General features: G+C 43.5%; 1 protein-coding gene across 1 annotated transcript; it reads right to left on the bottom strand.

Moving 5' to 3' along the window:
• Window positions 1-58: 58 nt before the first annotated feature.
• On the bottom strand, window positions 59-26,549 carry CS (citrate synthase). Its single transcript, XM_045873198.3, has 11 exons — window positions 26,331-26,549; window positions 13,513-13,563; window positions 12,506-12,613; window positions 11,278-11,343; window positions 10,783-10,914; window positions 10,339-10,527; window positions 3,568-3,767; window positions 3,007-3,136; window positions 2,781-2,882; window positions 1,950-2,159; window positions 59-1,637 (listed from the first exon to the last, which is right to left on the bottom strand). The coding sequence occupies exons 1-11, from the start codon at window positions 26,370-26,372 to the stop codon at window positions 1,467-1,469; spliced, it is 1,401 nt and encodes a 466-aa protein (XP_045729154.1). The 5' UTR covers window positions 26,373-26,549; the 3' UTR covers window positions 59-1,466.
• Between the last annotated feature and the right edge of the window lie 250 nt (window positions 26,550-26,799).

Raw genomic sequence — 26,799 nt, 5'->3', positions numbered from 1 at the left:
CAGATTCCTTACTTTATAACAGAGATTCTTCCAGGCCTTATTTAATAGCAGGCTCAAGCATTGTTAATAAAAACATTTATTTTGCATTTTATACAGAACAACCTGAAATCTGGATCATGACTTGACAGTTACCCAGGGGTTTACAATGTGTCCATCTCGGCGTGGTTCTAGGAATTAGGGATCCACACAAACACAGGCAGGAGTTGCAAGGGAGGAAGGGGGCACAGTAGGAGTGTATTTCAATCCTTTCTTAAAGAAAAGGCAGTAGAGCATTCTGAGTCACTGAAAACCTGTGCAAATGGGGCTTCTAAAAAACAAACACTGTACTGTGAGCTCTTGGGGAAGGGGCTGGATAAGGACCCTGATAAATAAAGGGATATTTCCTGGTAGCAGGGAAAGAGGAGGGAAGCCTACTATTTTTAATGTTCTCAGCCCCAGGACCTGATACTCAAAGGAAACCACATCCAATCTTAAATAATTTCCCTGCTCAGAAAGAAGTACCTATATCCCTGGAACCAGACTATGAAGATATCATGCTGGTCATTCCCAAGTCCTTATTCACTGGCCCAAAGCATACTAAAATAAAGGGGGGAAAAAAAAGAGGGTAGTGGCTTGTGTTCCACAGAAGTGAAAACTCAGTTCATGTTAAGCCCTGATAAAGCCAAATGACTGGGAGGGACCACAGCTTAGACAGTAGCGTATACAACCTGCTGAAAGAGGTCTCTAGTAAGGACCAAGAAGGGGAGGTCCAGAGCACCCTCAGCCTGAGGTGCAGCAGGTATAGAAAATCTGCAAGGAGGGGAGTATTAAAGTAGTGGGGAATTAGAACACTCCAGATCTTAATTTTCATGGGATAATTAAAAAAAAAAAATAAATCAAATACTGGGTGCCAGTCACAACAAATGCCATGGCCTTTATGGTCACCTGGTAGCATTAAAAAAAAATGCCAAAGATTTCCAACTAACCACAGGTCTTTGCTAGGAAGTGTCTGTGTGCATGGGAGAGAGCAATGGGGCTTGGTACAGCTGACAATCCAACATGATTCCTATGGAAACAGAAGAGGCCAGTCCTGATTTGCTGGCCTATGGAGGGCTGGAGAGAAGAACCGAAAGTTCTGCAGTGACCGCAGATTCTCTGCAACCGCTTTGACCCAGGCAAAGGAAAGCCAGATTCTCACTCTAGAGATGGTGGGGGGCCCAAACCTAACCCATACCACATGCACTAGTCCTGGTCACCCTACAGTTGATGGGCAACTCACCAGGCAGGAGAAAGGAACTGGTTGGGGAAGAAGGGGTTACTTTTTATCTTTTAAAGTCTTAATTTATATTTTAACCTCAACCTTAATATCAGTGCCTCAGATACAATTTAATCTTAAATCTTAAAAAGCCCCCTGAAACAAAACAAAATTATTCTTTTTTTTAAAGCTCCCTCACTTTCTGGTAGTTAGTTTCCCCCAGTCTTCAGTTTTACCCTGACTTAGAGTCCACAAACTTCATCAGACCATCCGTGCTCATGGACTTGGGCCTCTCTAGTGGGAAGCCTAGGCCTCGGCTCCAGATGAGCTGTGCCAGGACACCCAGTGCCCGTGACACCCCAAATAGGACCGTGTAGTAATTCATCTCTGTCATGCCGTAGTACTGCAAGATAAAAGAGAAAAAAGTTTTGGTGAAGGCCCCAAGGTAAAGGCATGCCCAAGTCCAGGATGACAGAAACCTTAACCGAGTCAGCCTTAAATGGAAATGACACTAGGAAAAGTACAGTAACTGGGATTCTGAAAAGAGGACACCCCTTTCCTCCGCCTGCACCTGCCCTCCACCGTAGGCAACTTTATCAAAAGGGTAAGGAAGGAGGCATGAGTCCTTGCTCTGACTAGGAAGTTGATTTTCTGCATGGCAGAGAACATTAGGGTTTGGCACAAATTAAAGGGAAAGCAGGGAAGGGAGACTCACCTGGAGCAGCACTCCACTGTGAGCATCTACATTGGGCCAAGGATTCTTGGCCTTGCCCTGCTCTACTAGGACACTGGGCACAATCTTATACAGCTGAGCAACCAGCTTAAACATGGAGTCATGAGGCAGGTGTTTCAGAGCAAACTCTCGCTGACAGGTATATCGTGGATCAGTCTTCCTTAGTACCGCATGGCCATAGCCTGGGACAACCTGCAAAGAGTGAGGGTAAAAAAGCCAGTTGTATTCTCAAGTTTTGTTGTTTTTTTTTTTAAGATTTTATTTATTTATTTGACAGAGAAAGACACAGTGAGAGAGGGAACACAAGCAGAGGGGAGTGGGAGAGGGAGAAGCGGGCTTCCCGCGGAGCAGGGAGCTCAATGATGCAGGGCTCCATCCCAGGACCCCGGGATCATGACCTGAGCCGAAGGCCAACGCTTAACGACTGAGCCACCCAGGTGCCCAACAAGTAGAAGTTCTTGTCTTTTCTAAATTCTTCAGGATAGACAAATATGGGGGAGGAGAGTCTGCTCTAACTTAGGGGGCCTCTTTTTTTTTTTTTTTTTTAAAGATTTTATTTATTTATTTGACAGAGAGAGAGACAGCGAGAAAGGGAACACAAGCAGGGGGAGTGAGAGGGAGAAGCAGGCTCCCCACTGAGCAGGGAGCCCGACACAGGGCTCGATCCCAGGACTCTGGGATCACGACCTGAGCCGAAGGCAGACACTTAACGACTGAGCCTTAGGGGGCCTCTTTCATTCTATTCTCAATTCTACCAAATTGCACAACCCTGGGTCTTGGCTTCTTTCCTACCTGCTAAGCATCTCTGCTTACCCGTCCTGAGTTCAGTGTGTTCCAAATGTAGTCTCGTAACTTCTCATCTGACACATCTTTGCCAACTTCTTTCTGTAGTTGTGTCAACCAAACAAGTACTTCCTATGGGTACGGTTTGGGGAATGAAACAGTATCAACACATATGCCAGGAGAGAATGCCAAGATCAGAAGAAAAGCAAGGGAGTAAGAAAAACATGGAGCAGGAAAAGAAAAGGAAGAGTCTTACCTGATTTGCCAAACCATGCAGGGGCCCTGCTAGCCCGTTCATGGCTGCTGCAAAGGACAGGTAGGGGTCTGAAAGGGCACTGCCCACCAGGTGGCTAGTATGGGCACTTACATTGCCTCCCTCATGGTCACTGTGGGGGAAATAAGAAAGGAGAAAAGCTCTGGTAAGAGATGTCCCAATCTCCATTACCAGTCTTTGTTCACTAATCCACAGGGCTGGAGAGGTCATGGTTGATGCCTGTGTGCCAAGCTCCCAGACTCTCACTCCCGCTTTAATAGCAATGGCCAGAAGAGGGAGCTCCTGGAAAGCTGAAAGATCACCTACTGTGAGCAACTAGTACCTTTCCCTAGCTTCTTAGAAGCATTACTTCATTCTTAGTGTGGTTATGGTAAGACTTCCTTTACTAGACTCCTTTCTTGCCTTGTGTGATCCCTTATGCCATGTTCCATCTCCTTGTCGCCTACCACCTGTTCCCAGAAGATGAGAATGTTAAGGAGCTTTTCTTAAAATTTTCTACCAATCCAGGAATCCTGGTGGCTATGGTTGCTGAGTCTAGCTTACCTGTGGATGGTGAGGTATAAGCGCATGAGCTCAGTGAACTGAGCATCGGTATAGCCTAACATGTTGGTGAAATTGTGGGACCAGTCCAGCTTAGAGTCAATGGCCCCAATACTGCTGCCCTCCCGGTAGAGATTCCGGTAGATCTTTGCTGCAACACAAGGTAGCTTTGCGATCAGATCCATACAATCTTCGTAAATCAACTGATGAGAGGAGGAAAATGGAGAAAAAAAAAAAAAGGATTTATCAAAAAAGAATTTGGCAAGGATGCTGCTTGTCCTCCATGGATTGGGCTATTTGGTTGATGGTTTTATGCTCAGTGGTTATATATGGAGGCTAACAACAATAACTATTTAACTAAATAATTTATGATCCAAGCTCTGCACTAAGTGATTCACACATATCTCATGTATCTTGTGTATATTAAAACATTATTTCTAGGGCGCCTGGGTGGCTCAGTCGGTTAAGTGCTTTCAACTCAGGTCATGATCCCAGAGTCCTGGGATCAAGCCCCACATTGGGCTCCCTGCTCAGCAGAGAGCTTGCTTCCCCCTCTCCCTCTGCTGCTCCCCCTGCTTGTGCTCTGTCAAATAAATGAATAAAATCTTAAAAAAAAAAAAAGGGCGCCTGGGTGGCTCAGTTGGTTAAGCGGCTGCCTTCGGCTCAGATCATGATCCTGGAGGCCCAGGATCGAGTCCCGCATCAGGCTCCCTGCTCGGCAGGGAGTCTGCTTCTCTCTCTGACCCTCCCCGCTCTTGTGCTCTCTTTCATTCTCTCTCTCAAATAAATAAAATATTAAAAAAAAAAAAGATTTATTTATTTATTGGGGGAGAGAATCTCAAGCAGACTCCCCACTGAGCACGGAATCCCATACAGGGGTCGATCTCATGAGACCCTGAGATCATGACACCTGAGCCAGAATCAAGAGTCGGATGCTTAACCGACTAAGCCACCTAGGTGCCCCCAAAGTCAGATTTTGAAGCCTTTTATGTTTAATCATGATCTTTCCCAGTACATGACTCAATGAATGTGCTAAGACACTAGGTTTTAACAATTAATTCTATGTTCCATCTTTCAAAGAAAATTCACCATATATGCCAAGGGTCAGTGGCATTCAACTGTTAGACAGTAACAAAGGCTTCCATTTTTTAAGCACTTATTATATAACAGGCACTGTGATATGTTATTTGCATTTTTTTTTTCCTTTTCTCACAAGAGTCCTGTAAGGTAATATATCCCTCATTTTATAAATGAAGAAACTGGGGCTTGGCCAGGTCAAGTAACTTTCCCAAAGTTACCCACTCAGCTAATAAGCATCATGTAGCTTAAACAATTAACTCATGGACATTCTTGTTTCATCACTCCCTTACTTTCTCTTCCCAAATTATTGTGAGTGAATTTCAGACATTTTTTTTCCAATATATAAATATTTAAGCATGTATCTCTAAAAGATAAAGTCTATTGATAAATAAAAATCACAAAACCATTATCCCACAGGAAAAAAATCAAATCTTCAATATCATTAAGTATCTACTCAGTATTCAAATTTCCCTGATTATAAAGCCCTCCACCTCATTTGTTTGATTCAGGACTGAAAATAGCCCACATTGCAATCATCTCATAGTCTCTGAAGTTTCTTTCAATCAATGTTAAAGTCCCTCTTGTTCTCTTTTTTTTTAACTTTGCAATTTATTTGTGGAAAATTGGATCATTCATTCTGGAGAATTTCCCAGTTTAGATTTTGCTGGTTATATACCTGTGATATCATTTAATGCTTTCCTGTCTACTGTATTTTCTACAAACTGAGAGTTAGATCTAAAGGCTTGAGCAGAGGGGTGCCTGGGTGGCTCAGTCGTTAAGCGTCTGCCTACGGCTCAGGTCATGATCTCAGGGTCCTGGGATCAAGCCCTGCATCAGGCTCCCTGCTCGGTGGGAAGCCCGCTTCTCCCTCTCATACTCCCCTTGCTAGTGTTCCCTCTCTTGCTGTCTCTCTGTCAAATAAATAAATAAAATCTTTAACAAACAAACAAATAAAGGCTTGAGTAGATTCAGGTTCAATTTTTTTTTTTTTTTTTTAAAGAAAGACTATCCAAAAGAGCACCCGGTGATATATGAAAGTATTGAACCACTATATTATAACCTGAAACTAATATTACACTGTATGTTAACTAACTGGAATTTAAACTTAAAGCAAAAAAGACCACCCGATAAATAGCACTGTTGTAAGTTAGAGCCCCACATTGGGTGTAGTGATTACTTAAAAATAAAATCTTTTTAAAAAAGAGAGAAACATATAATCTAGTTGCTTGTGATATTAATAGCCTGCTCAACTCTTATGTCTCAATTTTATCTTCTCAAAGGGATTTTAAGTTCCTTAGGGACAAGACAGGGTTTTGGTTTTGCTTTCTTTTTTAAAATAACTTTAAAAAGTATCATTTAGTCAGTGAATTTTGTCAATGCTGCTGGATTCAGTAAGAATACTGCCAAAATTAAAAAGCTACTTGAAGCAAGAAACAGCCTAACACCTGCAAGTTCTCAGGAGATTACTTACATGACAATCATACTATTAACTATACCTCCTTTATATCCCCCAAGGAAGTAGGTTACTTCCAGAAGCCTGCGTCAAGTATATGCAGTTCTAAGACACCTGGGTTGATTAGCATAATGCCAAGAAGGACAGGATCCTGAGCTAGATAAATTGTTATCTATGGAATATATACTAACTTGCAAAACTATTTGGAAAGTATGAATGGCCACATCAAAAAGAAAACACATAAAGGAGATTGTGTCAATTTCCACTACTGAGAATGAAGTTTATAAACTAACATGTATCAGACCAGGTATGACAATGTGGGATCCTTATCCTGCCTTTTGTTGTGGTCAGTGCTGTATAGTCAAGAAGAGAACAAAATGAAACAAAAACTGACAAAGAACTCCTGTTATTTCTTCTTTAATAAGCTAAAACTGAGGTACTATTAGCTATTTGTACCAACACATTCTTCACTGATAAAGCCTTGGGAATAAAAAGACAATTAAGACATGCCAACATCACAACTATCTGGAATAAAGGTTACAAAGCTGACTATAATCATTAACGTGAGCCAGCATCTCTATGGCTAGTAAAATCCTGGGCCAAGTAGTTAGCTTTCAATCATTATTAAGGAGACACAGCAAAGAAGAAAGCTAGTATTAATTGTAAAGAGCCCCCAGAGTGAAGGAAACTCAAGTTTGAATCCGGTCTCTATCACTTATTAGCTGCATACCTTGGGCAGGCTACTTAACTTCTCTAATCCTCAGTTTTCCCATTCGGTAAAATGAGAATAACAAATAACATCTACCTCATAGGGTTGTTCTGAGGATTAAATCAGATGATTATAAAGCATTTAAGCATAAAATCTGGCATGTTTCCAAGAAATTTCAGGTGTTTGGATGATGATTTTATTATAAAAACTTCAAAATCTATGTATACCATTCATAGGCTTTACAAAAGTGGCATTATCAGCAAAAACTTGATCTGTCAGCTACTTAGCAAATTTTACTGAATTCAACATCTTTTTTTTTTTTAAGATTTATTTTTATTTATTTGACAGAGAGAGACAGCGAGAGAGGGAACACAAGCAGGCAGAGTGGGAGAGGGAGAAGCAGGCTTCCCGCTGAGCAGGGAGCCCGATGTGGGCCTCGATCCCAGGACCCTGGGATATGACCTGAGCCGAAGGCAGACGCTTAACGACTGAGCCACCCAGGCGCCCTGAATTCAACATCTTAAGGCTATTTCACAATTAAACAGCTGGTTGCATCACAGCAATCTCATGGTCATGAGTGAGGTCATTCAGCAAGAGCCCTAACTTTTTCAACTCAATAGATTATACTATTAATCTCTGTTATAGAAGAAATGTTGCATGCAGAAGATCATCCTCTTGAGGTATATGTAAAAAAAAAAAAAAAAAAAAAACAGTATGAACTGATGCTCTAGTAAAAACTCAGGTCATACATAAACTCAACATAAATTTTTTTTTTAAAGATTTTATTTATTTATTTGACAAAGAGAGACACAGCGAGAGAGGGAACACAAGCAGGGGGAGTAGGAGAGGGAGAAGCAGGCTCCCCCCTGAGCAGGGAGCCCAATGAGGGGCTCGATCCCAGGACCCCGGGATCATGACCTGAGCCAAAAGCAGACTCTTAACGACTGAGCCACCTAGGCACCCCCTCAACATAAATTTTTAAACAGAAATAACCAGCCTAATGATGTTATGCATTTCTACTTAAGTAGCCTATGGTTAAATTAACCAAGGCAGAGAACTAATAGAAATAGTGTCTGGGGGCGCCTGGGTGGCTCAGTTGGTTGAACGACTGCCTTCAGCTCAGGTCATGATCCTGGAGTCCCAGGATCGAGTCCCACATCCGGCTCCCTGCTCGGCGGGGAGTCTGCTTCTCCCTCTGACCCTCCTCCCTCTCATGCTCTCTATCATTCTCTCTCTCTCTCAATAAATAAATAAAAATCAAAAAAAAAAAAAAGAAATAGTGTCTGACTTTTGAGAAAGAAACAAGATATAACAGCAAAAGAGCATGAAGCTCTACTAAAGCAGTTACTGGTGCTAATATTTGTGCAGTGTGAACTTAGACACACATCCTAAGGCTGACAAATACATCAGTACTGCTTATAAACACTCTCCAAAAGATCAGCAAAGTCCTGGAATATAACACATTCACCTCAAGACAGCTGCACTCACGTGACATCTCACGAAGAGATAATGGCAGATCAATGACTATACGTTAAAACAAGATTGATTTTAACAATTCAATGAAGGACAGTATGAAATAATGAAGCATGTTCGGATGCCTGGGAAAATATCTTATAGGCATCTATTGTAAAGCATGAAGAAGCTGTTTTCTCCCCCTCTCCTGACAGTCAAGACAACAGCACTGTAAGCAGTAACAGGCACATCTGAGTGGTCAATATAGAACTGCTGATCTCAATTTAAACTTTTCTGTTATGGTGGCCCATACAAATAACAATTGCTTGAATAGCATTTAAAAAAGAAAATGGAGGGTGCCTGGGTGGCTCAGTTGGTTAAGCGACTGCCTTCGGCTCAGGTCATGATCCTGGAGTCCCTGGATCGAGTCCCGCATCGGGCTCCCTGCTCGGCAGGGAGTCTGCTTCTCCCTCTGACCCTCCCCCCTCTCATGTGCTCTCTCTCATTCTCTCTCTCTCAAATAAATAAATAAAATCTTAAAAAAAAAAAAGAAAGAAAATGGAAAATATATTCAGATTATACAAACTTCTGAACCTGCTGATGTACGGCTTTATATATGCTTTAAGTGCTTATGAATGTGTATATTTTCCATCATTCCTATACCTTCCTTCTCAATGCCAACCACAATAATTTCAAACTCACTCTCCCTCTTTCCCCCAACAGCAAACACATTTCTTTATACACAGTTGGCAATGAGTAAATATTGACCAACCAAATGAAGCAGGATTTGCCAAAACCCCGAGGATTGCATCAGACCAGTGGGCCATGCATGCTCTTCTGTGCCATGCATCAAGTGAACTCTTTGGAGGCTTTCTCCTGGTCAAATCATCTAGTATACCTGCTTTGCAAAAAGGAACCATTCTGTTCCCATATTATCTGTCTCCAAACAAAAAAAGAAAATGAGACGTCTTGCTGTAAACCCAGCCAGGTAACTTGTCTTCTACCCAGTGTTTGTGAGTCCCATGTGGGGTATTGGAAAGAGGATGGAAGGAATTATGTACTATGCACTGGGACAAGGCACAACAGTCTTCACATACTCCAACCAGTTCAAGGGTCACATTTCATTTTCAGAAAATAAAGCTCAGGAGTGCCTGGGTGGCTCAGTCGTTAAGCGTCTGCCTTCGGCTCAGGGCCTGATCCCAGAATCCTGGGATCGAGCCCCGCATCGGGCTCTCTGCTTGGCAGGAAGCCTGCTTCTCCCTCTCCCACTCCCCCTGCTTGTGTTCCCTCTCTCGCTGTGTCTCTCTCTGTCAAATAAATAAAATCTTAAAAAAGAAAAGAAAGCTCATTTGTGTGTGGATCCTACTTCCAGGATACTAACCCCATTTGGCTGATTGGCATTAGTCCTCCTAGGACTCTAGAACTCTAGAACTGCCTTAGCTGCCATTCACCTAACATCTCAAGGTTCTCCTTATTTGAAGAACAAGAAGGGACTTTTTGGGGTTAGGGTGAGACTACCCTGCAAAATCTTCCTCAGGGACCCTGCAGTTAAGCCACATAATTTCCAATGTCCCAACAGCTCTGTGTAATACCTCTATTACAGCAAGATACTGAACTGTAACTTTTTACATGTATATATCACCCTAACCAAACCAATAACCTTGGTGATAGAAAGCATGTTCCATTTACCTATGTAATCCCAAGGACTGAAAGCAAGCAAGCCTAGGGTGCCTGGTTGGCTCAGTTGGTTAGGCGACTGCCTTCGGCTCAGGTCATGATCCTGGAGTCCCTGGATCGAGTCCTGCATCAGGCTCCCTGCTTGGCAGGGAGTCTGCTTCGCCCTCTGACCCTCCCCCATCTCATGTGCTCTCTCTCTCATTCTCTCTCTCCAAATAAATAAATAAAATCTTTAAAAAAAAAAAAAAAAGCAAGCAAGCCTAAAATAAAATGTGTTTAATGAGCTTCTGGCGTAACTCAGAGAAGTAGTTCTCCTAAAGATTCTACATTCCTTTTTCTTCCTTCACATGCAAGTCCTTTGTATCCTCATCACACATCAATCATTGCCATCAAAATTTCCTACCTCCCAGTACTTGGTTCGGTTGATGCCCTCTGCATATGCTCGGGCAAAGTTACTCTCACTGTTGAGGGCTGTAATGGCTGCACTGAGCTGAGACATGGGGTGTAGATTGGTGGGAAAGTTGTCCAGCATGGTGACCACATGGGAAGGTAGAGCTGCTCTCTTTGCCCACTCTTTTGAGAGCCAAGACACCTGTGGAAAGGGAGACATTGCTCAGAACACTAGGCAAGGGAAACGAAGAGAAATAAAGACAGTGACATCTGAGTAAAGAAAATCCAAGAGAATTCAACCCAGGCCACTTATACAGCAGAACTCTGCTCTGATTCCTTCCCCTCACTACACATCCCTATAAACTACCACCCAGAACCAGATCAGGATTAAGTATCTGAGATTAGAGAAAGGCAAAGAAGGGGAAGAATGAGAAGGGCTAATAACCTTCTGCTTTACCTGTTCCTCTGTTGGGATTTGTCCAGTTACTAGCAACCAAAATAAGCCCTCCGGCAGGGGTTCTTCGCCCCCTTTAGCCTTGGGCAGCAGTTTCTGGCATTCAGGGATACTGTAGCCTCGGAAACGGATACCCTTGAGGGAGAAGAGTAAGAGGTGCAAATTTTAAATTTATCAGCCTGGATGTCACATAATTGACTAGTCTCATTCTTATCAGACCTTTCAACAAGTTAGAGTTTCTAAAGCTTAAAAAAAAAAAAAAAGTTTTTTTAAAGCTTAAATCTTCACATAACTTAATTGTTTGGTACTTTTAGTTTTACTCATTGATATATTGAAAAGGTAGACTTGTTCTTCAGTTAGTCCATATGTACCTATTTTCCATCTTCCAAAACATGAAGGCAGATGCTTTGTTTTCCTTACCCTCACCAGTCTAATCCATGGTGTGCACAACAGTCAGTAAACTCTGTGATTATTAGTGTTGACATGAGGGTCTCTTACCTCATCAGGATCAAGAACTGATGTTTCATATACTAATCCCTTCATGCCTCTCATGCCACCGTACATCTAAAGAAAAAGACAGGATGTAACCAGTAGAATAATTCAGGCTAGAGCTTGTTAGTGTTTCATGTGATCTGAGAGAGGAAATGTATTCTTTGACTTGCAAGACTTCATTTGTAGAAAGATTTCTGAGGAGTTAACTTAAAACTTTGCAAGAAGACTGCTAACATTGGAAATGAAAATTTAAGTTGAAAAATTGCTATCTTTATTTAATGTGTCTGCCTCTGTTTGCTTTTCTTCTTGTATTTTATTTTTTCTTCTACCCACTCTTTTTTTTTTTTTTTTTAAGATTTTATTTATTTTTTTGACAGAGAGAGACATAGCGAGAGCAGGAACACAAGCAGGGGGAGTGGGAGAGGGAGAAGCAGGCTTCCCACAGAGCAGGGAGCCCGATGTGGGACTCGATCCCAGGACCCTGGGATCATGACCTGAGCCGAAGGCAGACGCTTAACGACTGAGCCACCCAGGCACCCTCTTCTACCCACTCTTACCTCCTCATTCCCACCAACCAAAGTCAACAGAATGGGATCTACAGGGGCGCCTGGGTGGCTCAGACGGTTAAGCATTTGCCTTCGGCTCAGGTCATGATCTCAGAATCCTGGGATCGAGCCCCATTTTGGGCTTTCTGCTCAGCAGGGAGCCTGCTTCTCCCTCTCCCTCTGCCTGCCACTCCTCTGCTTGTGCTCTCTCTGTGTCAAATAAGTAAAAATCTTAAAAAAGAGGAAAAAAAAAAAAAAAAAGAATGGGATCTACAACAGGGAAAGGAAATAGAGACCAAAGGCTAAACACTGCTGTGGAATTATCATTAGAGCTGCTCAGACTCTTCGGGCTGGAGAAGAAGCCATCCTAAAACTGTTCTAGTCAGCCTGCTAGAGCTGTGGTGTAAATGCATGATCAGCACAGCATTAATTCTAACAGTTCTGGCCCCAAAAGCTGAGCGGTTGGGAAGAAGAATAGAAACTTCATTCATCCCTCCCATAGGTAAATTAGGTTAGGCTCAACTATTAAATTTACAGAAAAGACCAGTCTAATTTTTAACGAACATCATAAGCGCCAACATTTCCATGTATGGGACAGTATGCTTCTGAATAGTCGGTGAAGAGAATGGTATTTCTGTTGAGGCACATTACAGAGCTACTTTTTCCAGCCAAAACCCCACAATCTTTACCATGTCCACAGTGATCTGGCCCACTACTGTCTTGCCATGTTGCTGCCTGAAGGTCTTTATTCTGGCCTGCTCCTTAGGTATCATGTCAGCCAATATGTCTTTCAAATTCTAAAAAGAGAAGTAGAGAGGTTAAGTGATGGTCAAAATGTCGATTAGATTTTTCCTACAAAGTAGGTATATTAAGACTGCTTTTTAAAATTTGGCTTTCGGGCGCCTGGGTGGCTCAGTTGGTTAAGCGACTGCCTTCGGCTCAGGTCATGATCCCGGAGTTCCGGGATCGAGTCCCACATCGGGCTCCCTGCTCGGCGGAGAGTCTGCTTCTCCCTCTAACTCTACCCCCTCTTGCGCTCTCTCTCTCTCAAATAAATAAATTAAAAAAAAAAAAAATTTGGCTTTCTTGGGACGCCTGGGTGGCTCAGTTGGTTAAGCGTCTGCCTTCAGCTCAGGTCATGGTCTCAGGGTCCTGGGATCGAGTCCCGCATCGGACTCCTTGCTCAGCAGGAAGCCTGCTTCTCCCTCTGCCTGCCACTCCCCCTGCTTGTGCTTTCTCTCTCTCTGTCAAATAAATAAAATCTTAAAAAAAAAAAAAAATAATCCAATAATGTAGTGAGATGGGAATATCAATTTTTTTTTTAAGATTTTATTTATTTATTTGACAGAGAGAGGCACAGCGAGAGAGGGAACACAAGCAGGGGGAGTGGGAGAGGGGGAAGCAGGCTTCCCGCGGAGCAGGGAGCCTGATGTGGGGCTCGATCCCAGGACCCTGGGATCATGACCTGAGCCGAAGGCAGACGCTTAACGACTGAGCCACCCAGGCGCCCCTGGATTATTTTTTTAAATAGTAGTAATACTATTTTAATATTGATAACAACAATAACAATGGATACCTCTCAGAGTCACTTAGGATAATGATGAGAGGCTAGGTGGTAACCAACTGCTGCTCCCCACCCCACAATCCCAGGATCAAACTGCCTCAGTGATTCTCAGCCCTCTTTTCCAAACCTTACCGTAGGGGAAGCACTGGCATGCCGAACAGCAAGAATAAGACAAGATGCATTCTGCAAAGAAAACACAAAACCTTATGCAACAGTTACTCTTCCCTCCTATATATTAACAAAGAGTTATAGTGACTCATCCTCTTTCTCTCCATCTTAGCCTCCAAGGACAGTCTGACAGAAAAAAGCTGTCAAAGACCCTGAACAGCTTTGAAGGCATTCCCAGTCTGGAGGCAATAGCAGATTTAATTCTGCGTCTTGTATCCAATGGCTTTAATAGCATTCCCTGAGGTGAGGCTCTTTCCCATCATCTGGGTTTCAGGGCTGGGCTTTGTTAGGCACAGAAAAGGTCAGAAAGGCAGTTGTTAGAGTACCCAGGCCATCCCAATCTAGCTGTCAATAGTTCTGAATGGCTCTTGGAAAAGCAAATGAGGAAACTGATCAACTACTTAGCCCTGCTGGTAAGATCTCTCCAGCACCTAGTCTTTTGGCAGCACTTCAACCTCTCCAGTCTAGGAGAGCCCACAGGCAGAGGTAGCCTTTCACCACACTACTTCAAAGGTTCCTGGAAAAAGCACAGAGAAGACAGAATACCTACAATATAACAACTGAGAGACTATTCAGCAACAGCATTGGGAAACTAGAAAACTGGAAAATTACCTTTCAAGTGCTGAGAGAAAATAATTATTAAGCTAAAGTTGTATAACCAGGTGAGGAAAAAGTCTTCACAAAAGGGGTGAAATAAAGACATTTCAGATAAACAAAAGCTGAGTTTATCACCGACACAACTGTACTAAAGGAATTTTTAAAGATATACTTCAGAACTATAAAGACAGGTCTGAGCTTCAAGACTATTCTTCACTACAAAGATGAATACTGTAGCTAGCCTATGTTTTCCATGTTTAGAGAGAGGTTTTTTTCCCCCAAAAGAAAAGCTACTTTCTATGAAAAGACTGCTGAGTTGCAACAGAAAGTTCAACACTTCCTTTGAATAAGACAACCAACTATACTACTAACCACCTATAAAGTTTGACAAGTTTAACTTTTCTGCACAAGATTATTTTGAAGATAAAATGAGATAGTCAAAGTAAGCCTCATTTTTCTCATCTATAAAACTGGTGTTAAATACCCACCACATATCTCACAGGTTGTCTTGTGATAAATTACAATGATGTGAAAGCACTTTGCAAACTAAAAAGGTTACATATACACACAATCTAATCCAGGAGCAACACCAAACCTTCCCTCTTTTTGCCAAAAGGCCAGATACACCTTTTCTTGTAACTACTACATTGCTGTCTGATTGCACTCAAAATCATTTGAAGCAATAGTACTGTATAAATTCCAAAACACTACATGCCTAAGGTGAGAGTTCAGTAAGGCTGGAGATGTTTTAGAATTTAGTACTCCTTCTCTTGGGGCATCAGGGAGAACTGAAAAGGGAACAGAGCCTTCAGAAAAGGTTTTTTTGTTGTTGTTTTTTAGAGAAGGGGAGAGGGGCAATGGGAGAGGGAGAGAGAATCTTAAGGAGGTTCTGCGCCAAGCACAGAGCCAACTGGGGCTTGATCCCATGACCCTGAGATCATGACCTGATCCAAAATTAAGAGTGTGGAGACTGCTTGAGATTCTGTCTCTCCCTCTGCCCCCTCCCATCTCCCATGTGCATGCACACACACTCTCTCTAAAATAAATAAAATCTTGGGGCGCCTGGGTAGCTCAGTTGTTAAGCATCTGCCTTCAGCTCAGGTCATGATCCCGGGGTCCTGGGATCGAGCCTCACACAGGGAGCCTGCTTCTCCCTCTCCCACTCTCCCTGCTTGTGTTCACTCTCTTGCTGTGTCTCTCTGTGTCAAATAAATAAATAAAATCTTAAAAGTAAAATAAAATCTTTAAAAACTAAAAAGATTTTAAAAATTAAAAAAAAAAAAATCAATTCAAAGCTAAATTCAGAGAGTACAAGGTAAGCTACTATGTCCCTAAAACAAAGGGGTACTGCCTCAGCTTGTTAACCAGGACTGTCTTTAACTCCTTTCACTAACTTTCTAAAGAGTCTGTTCTGGCTCACTGAGGAACAAAAATAGGTAGCACAAACAGGCCTTTAGTCTCTTTACCCTACATGATGCAAATGGGAACTTGACCTAGCACCTAAGAAATAATTTTACCTTTTCTTACTAGTCACCAAAAAGTGAACAAGAGAAAACAAGAGAATAAGCTCTGTTCCATGCTCCACGGTCCCACCGATCCCCTGTTATAGAAGGGCCACCTCCCGGAGACTACATCAGCCCTGCAGCAGACCTTTTAATTGTGGGTGGTTGGTTGTTGCGGCAGTTTGGTTTCTAAAAAGGCTACAGGGGAACATATCTGAGAGAAGAAAGATGTTAAAAAGATGTTAAAATCTCCATAATGATCATTTTTCCACTTTTAAATCATCTTTTAAGATTCTATAATGGCAGGGGCACCCTGCTGGCTTAGTCAGAAGAGCATGTGACTCTTGATCTTGGGGTTGTGAGTTCAAGCCCCACATTGGGTGTACAGATTACTTAAATAAAATCTTTTTTTTTTTTTAAGATTTTATTTATTTATTTGACACAGAGAGACACGGGGGGAGAGAGGGAACACAAGCAAGGGGAGTGGGATAGGGACAAGCAGACTCCCCGCTGAGCGCAGACCCCGATGCAGGGCTCAATCCCAGGACCCTGGGATCATGACCTGAGCCAAAGGCAGACGCTTAACCACTGAGCCACCCAGGTGCCCCCAAAATAAAATCTTTTAAAAAAAAAGTTTCTACAATGGCTGGCTGTAGTTTAAGGTTAAATCTTACGGGAAAAAATAAATCTATCCAAGCTCAACAAAGAGTGAGTGTCCAGATCCTAATTAAGATGAAAATGGAGGGGTGCCTGAGTGGCTCAGTCGTTAAGTGTCTGACTTCAGCTCAGGTCATGATCTCAGGGTCCTGGCATTGAGCCCCACATTGGGCTCTGCGCTCAGCGGGGAGTCTGCTTGTCCCTCTCCCTCTGCCCCTCCCCCCTGCTCATGCTCTCTCTCAAATAAAATCTTTAAAAAAAATTTAAAAAAAAGATGAAAATGGAATTCCCTCAGGTTGGAGGCCTTTCTTCCACAAATATGAACATAAAACAAACAAAAAAATAGCTTCTTTCCTCGTTGTGAGAGGGAACTGCTAGAATTAATGAGCTGCCCTCTTCTTTTACTTCAAGATAAAACAAAAAACAGCAAAAAAGAGGAAATCAGAAAGAAAAGGATGGCAGAACAGCTAACAGGGATGTGAGAATGAGACATCACTTAGAGGAATCAGATGGGTCCTAACTGCTGCTTTGTTATAGTCATTTCTCAGATCTATTTATATGACTACTACTTGAAGAGCACGCATAGGAAGAGAAACTTAGAACTAAACTATCACTCCACTTCCGACATCAGCGAAGTCTTCATTACCTTTGTACTGAGCGTCTTTGCCATTTCATGTGAGGAGCCTCAGGAGTAACTCAGAGGGCTGATCTCAACTGTCCCTGATCTCCATCAGCAACACTTCTTAGCCAGATCTCCAATTTGCAAAGCAACACTAGTCTGTGGATAGCGTGGCTAAGTAGCTATATGATAAAGCTAGTATATTCTGTTTCTACTGCCCTTGTTGGCCACTTATCACCTGTGTGATTCCAGCCAAGTCATTTAATGTTTCTATGCCTCGAAAATGGGAACAATAGTACCTATTTCAAAGGATTGCTGTAAGGATTAATTAAGTCAACACTTTCAAAGCACTTAAAATGACATCTGGCCTAAAGCAAATACTTTGCATTTGTTATATAATAAATATATAAAATTAAACAGTATAGCCATTTTCTCGTACCCTTCAGCATCAGGATTAGTCATATTTTTGGCTAACCCTGAAGCTTAAAAGATGACTGAAGAAATCAGAAGGATTTTATTTATTTATTTTTTAAAGATTTTTTTTCTTTTTATTTGACAGAGACAGACACAGAGAGAGGGAACACAAGCGGGGGGAGTAGGAGAGGGAGAAGCAGTCTTCCCGCGGAGACGGGAGCCCGATGCGGGGCTCGATCCCAGGACCCTGGGATCATGACCTGAGCCGAAGGCAGACACTTAACCACTGAGCCATCCAGGCACCCCATCAGAAGGATTTTAAAGGCTGCAATTCATTGATATAACCACTTGAAAGAGTAGAATAGGAAAAATTCAAGTTAGAACAATTTTACCTAATGGTGTAGAAGACAGAGCACATAACTTGGAATTTGGAAAGGAAATCTGGGTTCTAGCCCCAGCTCCATTACTTAATAACAGACATCCAAAGCAAAACAACTAACTACAGCTGAACTCTTGAACAATACAGGAATTAGGGATGCAGGAACCCCCCCCCATGCAGTCAAAAATCTGGATATAACTCTTGACTCTCCCAAAATTTAACTACTAATAGCCTATTGTTGACCAGAAGCTTTACTGCTAACATTAAGTCTATTCATTCCTATCTTCTATGTCATATATATTACATACTGTATTCTTACAAAAGTTAGAGAAAATGTTACTAAGAAAATCCTAAGGAAAAGAAAATATACTCGCAGTACTGTACCATAAAAAACTCACATATAAGTGGACCAGCACAGTTCAAACTATGTTGCTCAAGGGTCAACTGTATTGTTTCCCTTTCCTTCTCCATGTTTAGGATAACACTCAAGCTACTTAGCTCAAAGTCTGATAACTCTAATAAGGACATATGTAAAGGTATTCAAAAGCCTTGCTATTTAAAATATAACTGCCTAGCCAGCAGCATTTGCATTACTTGGAGCTTGTCAGAAATGCAGAATCCTGGGCCTCACCTCAGACCTACTGCATTCAAATCTGCAGTTTAACAAGCTCACTCGGTAATCCATATGAACAATAAAGTTTGAGACACATACATGGTCTAAGGTGTTAAGGGAACAGAAGGATAGAATGTAGACCCTGGGATGTACAATTATTAAGGATCAAGTCTTAAGTCCAGGTTCTGCCACTATCTTGCTATGTTACCTTGGCTATATGACCTAACTTCTAAGTCTCAGGTTTCATCTCTCTCAATTGATAATAACAAAGCCAACTTTGGGGTAGACAAGTAGACTGTACAAAATATCTGCATGAAAGCATCTAGAACAGTGCCTTCTACATAAGCGAGTTCAATAAATACGTGTTTCTTAGAAAGTGTTGGCCTATTACCTACCATGTCAAGTGTCACTGCTCTCTCCTAGAGTTAGATTCCAGGAAAGAGGCAGTCAAGCCTGAGGAAGGGGTGAACAGATAATTCCCTCTACTGGTAGAACAGGAAATAAAGCCCTGATTTCCTTTTTTAGGGCCTTAAGGGCCTCCCGATCAAGAGGGGAGGAGTGTCAAGCAGAGGAAACAAATTTGACTACCCAGCAGAACATATGACTAGAAGGAGATACTGGAGGACTATCATGCCCAAGGCTATACACCTCAGTTCATCTACCTCCTAGCTGCCAAAGAAACCTGCTGAAGAGCTTTGTATAGTATGTTCAGAATATACTCACTGATGGGACAGGCAGATTACAAACCTCTGAGTCATCCCTGAACTTTCACCCACCAGCTCCTCCCCCTAACTCCCGAGGTGTGGCAAGTAAGCTTTTGCCTTCTGGTAGCATGCCACATGTAGAGTCACCCTACTGGAACAGTAGCTGTCAGGCGAATCAGGGAGTTACCTCATTCAATAGGTCAGCTCCTTCAAGGGGAGAGATGGAGAGAGCTGCTTCCAAAGACAAGGGCCTGGCTCACCTGTCTGACAGCCCGGGATTCTCTGCAGGGTGGGGGTGGGGGTATTACAATCACTAAGAGGCCTTTTCAAACCTCAAACGCTGCCATCCCTTGCAAGAACTCTCCTACAGAGTTTGCTATTATTGATGGAAGTGCACTGTAGTTCTCAAATGTGCTAGAATAGAAAAATATAATTAAAAGAACCACTATCTTAAAGGGCCGAGAGGAAAAGGACTAATAGTACATGCAGGAAATTCTGCCATGCCAAAGACTTGCCTTGCCTATAATACTTAGGGTATTTTTGGAATAGGGTATTGGCTGAATCACCAAAAATCATCTGAAACTACTCCCTCGTCCCTAAAATTCTATGAACAAAAGAATCCTATGTGAATAAGCACTTAAAAAAGTGGTTCTTTCCCTCTTACTTCTCTTAGCCTATTATCATCATTGATCCACACCTAGGACCTATACTCCAAAGGGGAAAAGCCAAATTTTCTTTGATCCTCCATCCCAGGCACATTTAGAACATATCCTACAACATATCCAAGAGCTCCAACATTAAAAGCCTGAGAGAGATGCTCCTGATTTTAAGAGCCCTCGTCCCTTGTCCTTCATCAAAAAAAGATCAGAGCTTGCCAAGCCAGCAGAACTGGCTTAGTTGATGAAGCAAACATAATACACTAATAACTGGTAGGAAAAAGCTTGTGTTGCAAAGGCTTCCAATGCAGAAGGAACAACTTGCATTAAGGGAAAAAGAACACGCATAGGACAAAGGCTTCTCTCTCCCCAAAACCAGGTCAGAGAACTAAAGCCTTTTAACATCTGTGTTTCACAATGGTGGTATTGGAAGCCGGCCTGCACCACTTGGTTAGGCCACTTAATAGCCTAAGCACAGTAATCTTCAGATTTCCTAGTTTGACCCCCTCCATACTCATAGGAGTTTCCTTAATAATTCTACCTAATTGTCATTTTCTAACACTCTTCTTCCCTAAAGATTCACTCCAAGACCACCAAAGACCTCAGAAAAGAATCAAGAGTCCTAATTTTCCTTTCAATAGAAATCCTTACAGTTTAACAAGTATTTTCTGAACACCTACTTACTCTATGCACACTACGTGTACACTAGTGAATAAAGTATATAGGATCTGCTGTCCTACTAGTTTTTGGGGAACTAGAAACTGCTCTCACTTCCACTAGGAGTACTCACAAGTTTTAGTGCCTAACACTTTGGTCCAGAAATTTACAAGAAACTTTTTTTTTTTTTTTAAAGATTTTATTTATGAGAAAGAGAGAGAGCGCACAAGCAGGGGGAGTGGCAGGCAGAGAGAGAAGCAGGCTCTTCGATGAACAAGGAGCCCGATGCGGGACTTGATCCCAGGACTCTGGGATCATGACCTGAGTCTGACACGAACCAACTGAGCCATCTAGGCGTCCCAAGAAACTTTTTTTTTTAAAGATTTTATTTATTTATTTGACAGCGAGAGAGGGAACACAAGCAGGGGGAGTGGAAGAGGGAGAAGCAGGCTTCCTGAGGAGCAGGGAGCCCGATGCGGGGCTTGATCCCAGGACCCTGGGATCATGACCTGAGCCAAAGGCAGATGCTTAACGACTGAGCCACCCAGGTGCCCCCCAAGAAACTTTTCTAAAGACATTTGAAAAAAAGGCCTAGGAAGACAAACCTAGAGAAAATAGCCTAAATGAACTATTGCTTAGAATAGTCACTTGAAGTCCATTTTTAAAATAATCACTAAAAAAAAAAACCCCAAATACTCAAAAATTTCATATACACATTCAATAAAGTTGCAAATAAAAAGACCTACATTTGGTTTTACTGGCCCAACAGAAAGGGACCACCAGGCATCATCAGTCAACAGAAGTACTTGGAAAAAAAAAAAGAAAAACAAGTTTCCTGGGACGCCTGGGTGGCTCAGTTGGTTAAGTGTCTGCCTTTGACTCAGGTCATGGTCCCGGGGTCCTGGGATGGTGTCCCATGTTGGACTCCTTGCTCAGAGGGGAGCTTGCTTCTCTCCTGCCTGCCATTCCCCCTGCTTGTGCTTGCTTTCTCCATCTTTCTGTTTCAAATAAATAAATAAAATCTTAAAAAAACAAAACAAGTTTCCAGATCCCATCCCACCTTTGCTGAATCAGAATCTGAAGATAGGATTCATGAATGTGCAATGTGAACAAGCAACCCACATGATGATGCCCACTGTGAACTTACATTTTTTTATTATTTTTCATTTTTTAATATATATTTTTTAGATTTTTCAATTTATTTATTTGAGAGAGGGACAGAGAGAGAGAGAGAGAGCACGAGCAGGATGAAGGGCAGAGGGAGAAGCAGACTCCCCGCTGAGCAGGGAGCCCAACGCAGGGCTCGATTCCAGGATCCCAGGATCATGACCTGAGCCAAAGGGAGACTCAACCGACTGAGCCACCCACGCGCCCCTATTATTTTTCATTTCTTTTTTTTAGGGGTGGACGGGCAGAAGGAGAGAGAGAATCTCAACCAGGCTCCATGCCCAGCACTGAGCCCAACTCGGGGCTTGATCTCACAACCCTGAGATCATGACCTGAGCCAAAATCAAGAGTCAGATGCTTAAACAACTGAGCCACCCACGCACCTCAAGAACTTTTAAAATAACGTGTTAAAAGAAATACAGGGTGCCTGGGTGGCTCAGTTGGTTAAGCTACTGCCTTCGGCTCAGGTCATGATCCTGGAGTCCCAGGATTGACTCCCGCATTGGGCTCCCTGCTCAGCAGGGAGTCGGCTTCTCCCTCTGAACCTCCCCCCTCTCATGTGCTCTCTCTCTCGCAAATAAATAAAATCTTAAAAAAAAAAAAAAAGAAAGAAATACAGGGACCTAGGGGCACCTGGGTGGCTCAGTTGGTTGGGCGCCTGCCTTCAGCTCCGGTCATGATCCTGGAGTCCCTGATCGGGCCCCATGTTGGGCTCCTTGCTTAGCGGGGAGTCTGCTTCTCCCTCTGCCCCTCACCCTGCTCGCTCATGCTCTCTCTCTCAAATTAATAAACAAAATCTTAAAAAGAAAGAAAGAAAGACAGACAGGGACCTAAAGAATCTGGGCAGTTCAGGAGCACTGGCTCAATCGAGGGCGTGCAACTCTTGATCTTGGGGTCATGATTTCGAGCCCCACATTGAGTGCAGAGATAGCTTAAAAACAAAATCTTAAAAAAAAAAAAAAAAAAAAAAAAGTGGGACGCCTGGGTGGCTCAGTCAGTTAAGCGTCTGCCTTCGGCTCGGGTCATGATCCCAGAGTCCTGGGATCGAGTCCCACTTCGGGCTCCCTGCTCAGCGGGGACTCTGCTTCCCCCTCTACCTCTGCCTGCCGCTCCCCCCTGCTTGTGCTCTTTGACAAATAAATAAAGTCTTAAAAAAAAAAAAGGAGGGCGCCTGGGTGGCTCAGTTGGTTAAGCGACTGCCTTCGGCTCAGGTCATGATCCTGGAGTCCCGGGATCGAGTCCCGCATTGGGCTCCCTGCTCGGCAGGGAGCCTGCTTCTGCCTCTGACCCTCCCCCCTCTCATGTGCTCTCTCTCTCTCATTCTCTCTGTCTCAAATAAATAAATAAATAAATAAATTTTCAAAAAAAAAAAAAAAAGGAATTTGGGCAGTTGAGGGAAAAGCTGAAAGTCAAATACTCAGAAAGACCTATTGCTAGCTTTGCTACACTACTGTTTTAAATTTCATACCCTACTCAACTCTATCACCTAAAGCACTGAAACAGGGCAAAAAGTATTACGGTGTAGCTTTAGAGAGATCCAACACATCTGTCTTCCTGCCTTCTGCCCACTTGGATTCTAAGAAACAGGAATGGGCGCCTGGGTGGCTCAGTTGGTTAAGCGACTGCCTTCGGCTCAGGTCATGATCCTGGAGTCCAGGGATCGAGTCCCGCATCGGGCTCCCTGCTCGGCGGGGAGCCTGCTTCTCCCTCTGACCCTCCCCCCTCTCATGTGCTCTCTCTCTCTCATTCTGTCTCAAATAAATAAAATCTTAAAAAAAAAAAAAGAAAGAAACAGGAATACCAGCCTTCCCTTCTAATGATCCGCTTTAGCACTGCTCACCTCACTGCTTCCTCAGACCCATGCATTCATCTGTTACAAATTTAGAGGCCACTAGGAAGGACAAATGCAGTCATCCCACTATTAGCACACGAGGAGGCTTTGCTTTCCGTTTTTCATCTTTAGCCCATCTAGTAAGCATCGAGGAACTGACATCACTTTGGGAAGGCTGATAATCAAAGTGAAGGCACATAGATTTGGGCGCTTGCCTTTAAAAGTTCTACGCTGTAGGGCGCCTGGGTGGCTCAGTTGGTTAAGCGACTGCCTTCTGCTCAGGTCATGATCCTGGAGTCCCAGGATCGAGTCCCACATGGGGCTCCCTGTTCAGCAGGGAGTCTGCTTCTCCCTCTGACCCTCCCCCCTCTTGTGCTCTCTCTCTCAAATAAATAAATAAAATCTTAAAAAAAAAAAAAAAGTTCTAGGCTGTAAAGGGTGCCTGGCTGGCTAAGTTGGAAGAGCATGTGACTCTTGATCTTGGAGTCGTGGGTTCAAGCCCTATGTTGGGTGTAGAGATTATCTGAATAAATAAACTTTAAAATGTTTAAAAAAATAAAAATAAAAGTTCTGGGCTGTAAGCCTAAGTAACATTTCACAGAAAAAACTGACTTAGTTTTGTTGAACCCAATTTCAGACTAGGATTTATAAAGATGTTCAGTGGTGTAGGTCTACTGTAAAGGAATTATGGGTATTCACTTAAATGTCCTGAAAGGTCTAGTAATAACATAAAAAACCACTTTTGGCTTGATTTTCTCAAAGTCATTGAACATCCTAGCTTGGAAGAGCAACTCTCAATGGTACATGAAGTAACTAGGATTTGTTAAGTCACACTGGTGTTAATAGTCCAGAAGTGAATTGGTGGCCACAGCCTAACCTCCAACCCAAATCCAGACCCAGATCACAAGTGAAAAGATAATACATCACAAAGCTAAGGCACCCACAGCTGATACTAAGGCCACTGCTTAGTGTTAAGTTCATCAGGGTAAATAAGAAGTCAACTACTCTGGAGGCTCTGAAGTCCTCTCTCCAACTCAGGTGTTCATTAAATTACCTGAAAGTGGGTAAGGTGGAACAATACAACAATGACTGGCATTTGTATCACCTAGCAAGGTTAAAAAAAAAAATCTCTTCTGAGAAAAGTGAAACTACATCTGACCTTGAGAATCAAAGTGGTAGGGGTCAGTTTTCCCAGATCAGAAAACTATTTTTGCCTTTTAAAGCCTACCTTAATAGCAAAAGTAAAACTGAGTACCAGTTAAGCTGCAGGCTAATCTGGAAAACTGAGGCAGGTGTTAGCAATGCGGACAAACTGAGCAGGCTTCCTGGTATCCTGGTCATTCTACTTAGATCTCAGAAAATTTCCACTCCTGCGTTTCTTGGGCTTTGCTAGTTTTAAGGGTCAAAAGCCTTCAAATCACTTCCAAGTTACAGGTTTCTGGGATCCTCAGTTTCATTCCTGACAGTAAAGTAAACAAAACAATAATGATTCTACAATTATGAGGCACTGTCATCCCAAAGGCTTTCTGGGCTTCCCCAGAGGCTTAAAAGACAAAATAAATTCAAAAGGTAAATTCTAAAAGCTTTTTCAAATTCACTGAGAGTTAGATTATCTATCTGGTCCGGGTTAGGAGCTCTGGAATGAGCTAATTATAGTGTCCTGTCCCCTATTCTGCCAAAACACTATCTAGAACTTGCTTCATTTCCCAAGAGGCTTCCTTACCCTGTTCCCTGGCAGCAGAAGAAACAACAGTCACGTAAGACAAGTGCCTCCCAAATGATCAGCCTCCACCTTGCTGCTGGGCACCTGGAAGAACCCCAGTGTAAATTCTACAGGCTTCACCTTATCTGCCAATCATGCAAGATAACGCAGCAAAACCATTCTAAGATTTTCCTTTCCTTCAGGTGCCAGCAGTTTTAATCTGCAGAAGAGAAAGTATAAATTCTTTGCAGAAGTCAAGGTCACTTGTGGGACCGTCCCTGCCTGGATCAGAGGACTCCCCCCTCAACACAGCAGTTTCTCTATTTAAAGAGCTAAGTTACCCAGAAACAAATGTCCTGGCAATTTTAAATTGAAAGCACCATTACTGCAACAAGATTCCTATGATCCAAAGGCAACAAAATTCAAGTAAATTAGGGCCTCAAAGAATGAGAGCACTTTCTCCTGGGTAGACTTAAGAGCAGTCGCTAAACCTGAGTGAGCAAGTACTAGGGTTGGTCATGTGACTTTGGCAGTACTATATCCTGCCCGGTATCTTCACTTAATTGGCCTGCAGTTTGGAAGAACAACCTTTCTGGTTCTTTCTCCAACCATATGTGATAATCATGCAGAAGGTTTTACAGAAGGGTTCCACCCCACCCAAGCTCCTCCTATATGAAGAGTAAGTGCAAGAGTCCCAAGGACAAAGAGGACCTGAGTCCCACTCCACTAGCAGGAACTGCTAAAGCTCGGTCACTAAAAGCTTCAAAAATTGGGTTGGTGAAATGGAAAAGGCAATTTAGGAACCAACAAGGCCTTCCCTACAAAGCAGAAGCCGAAATTAGCCACCGCTCCAGCTCTGGCCCTGGGACAGGGAGCACATCTATTCACCCCTGCCACTTCTCCTACCCCCGCACCCCCTCCTCCAAACAGGCCTCTTCCCTAACTCCAATGGAACACAACACCTATGTTCTCCACTGGCAGCTCCTTCTTTTTCCAGGGTTCTTCCACCCTAGACATGCGGGTGACAGTAGGGTCCGAGCTCTCCACCCGTCCAAGACCGCATGCCGCGGGCGGGCAGCGCTCTCTTCACCCCCAGGGGCGGAAGGCCAGCGTAGCACATGGTCCTGAAGAGTCCCACAGAGAGCTGGCGGCCAGCCAAGCGCAGGGCCCCTTTAAGGCTCACGGGGGTGCGTATGGGTAGGGGAGGGAGACCCTGGCGCTGGACGGCCTGCAGTCGCCTCGGCCCCACCCTGGGGCCGCGCGCTCCCTCCCATAGTTGCTCACCTTGGCTCCGAAGAGCCGGGCGGCCGCAGTGAGTAAAGCCATGACGGGCGAACTCGGGGATCTGGTGGGGAGGGAAGGAGGGGAGAGAGCTGCGGCAGGAACGAGAGCCGCCGCCGCTGCACCAAAGGCCGCGCCGACGGGTGGACAAGGTTGAAAGGAGGCGGCTGAGGGAAAGGGTAGACAAACCGGCGGCGGCGCCCAGCCCGGGGTCCTCAGTGAGGCCCCACCCACTGCCCGAACTCGTTCCCGCCCCTCTCAGGGGATTCGCCTCGGGCTCGGCCATTGGTCCGGTGTATGTGGGGGCGGGACCTGAGCCGTTGACAGCAGTTGTGGAGGGCAGGATTGGATCGCCTGGGTTAGGCTAATTACGGATGGGCGGGTGGGACGTGTAGGTGACTAAATATGTGCCTGATAACTCAGTTAACTTCCTTCTTAGGCTTCCCTTCTCGCCCTTAACACATTTGGGGTT

The sequence above is a fragment of the Mirounga angustirostris genome, unplaced genomic scaffold, assembly GCF_029215605.1.
Source record: "Mirounga angustirostris isolate CCGP_5_RB_7025 unplaced genomic scaffold, mMirAng1.0.hap1 SCAF_5, whole genome shotgun sequence".
Lineage (NCBI taxonomy): Eukaryota > Metazoa > Chordata > Mammalia > Carnivora > Phocidae > Mirounga > Mirounga angustirostris.
The sequence above is the reverse complement of the archived record's forward strand: the minus strand, read 5'-3'. Positions and strand labels throughout refer to the sequence as shown.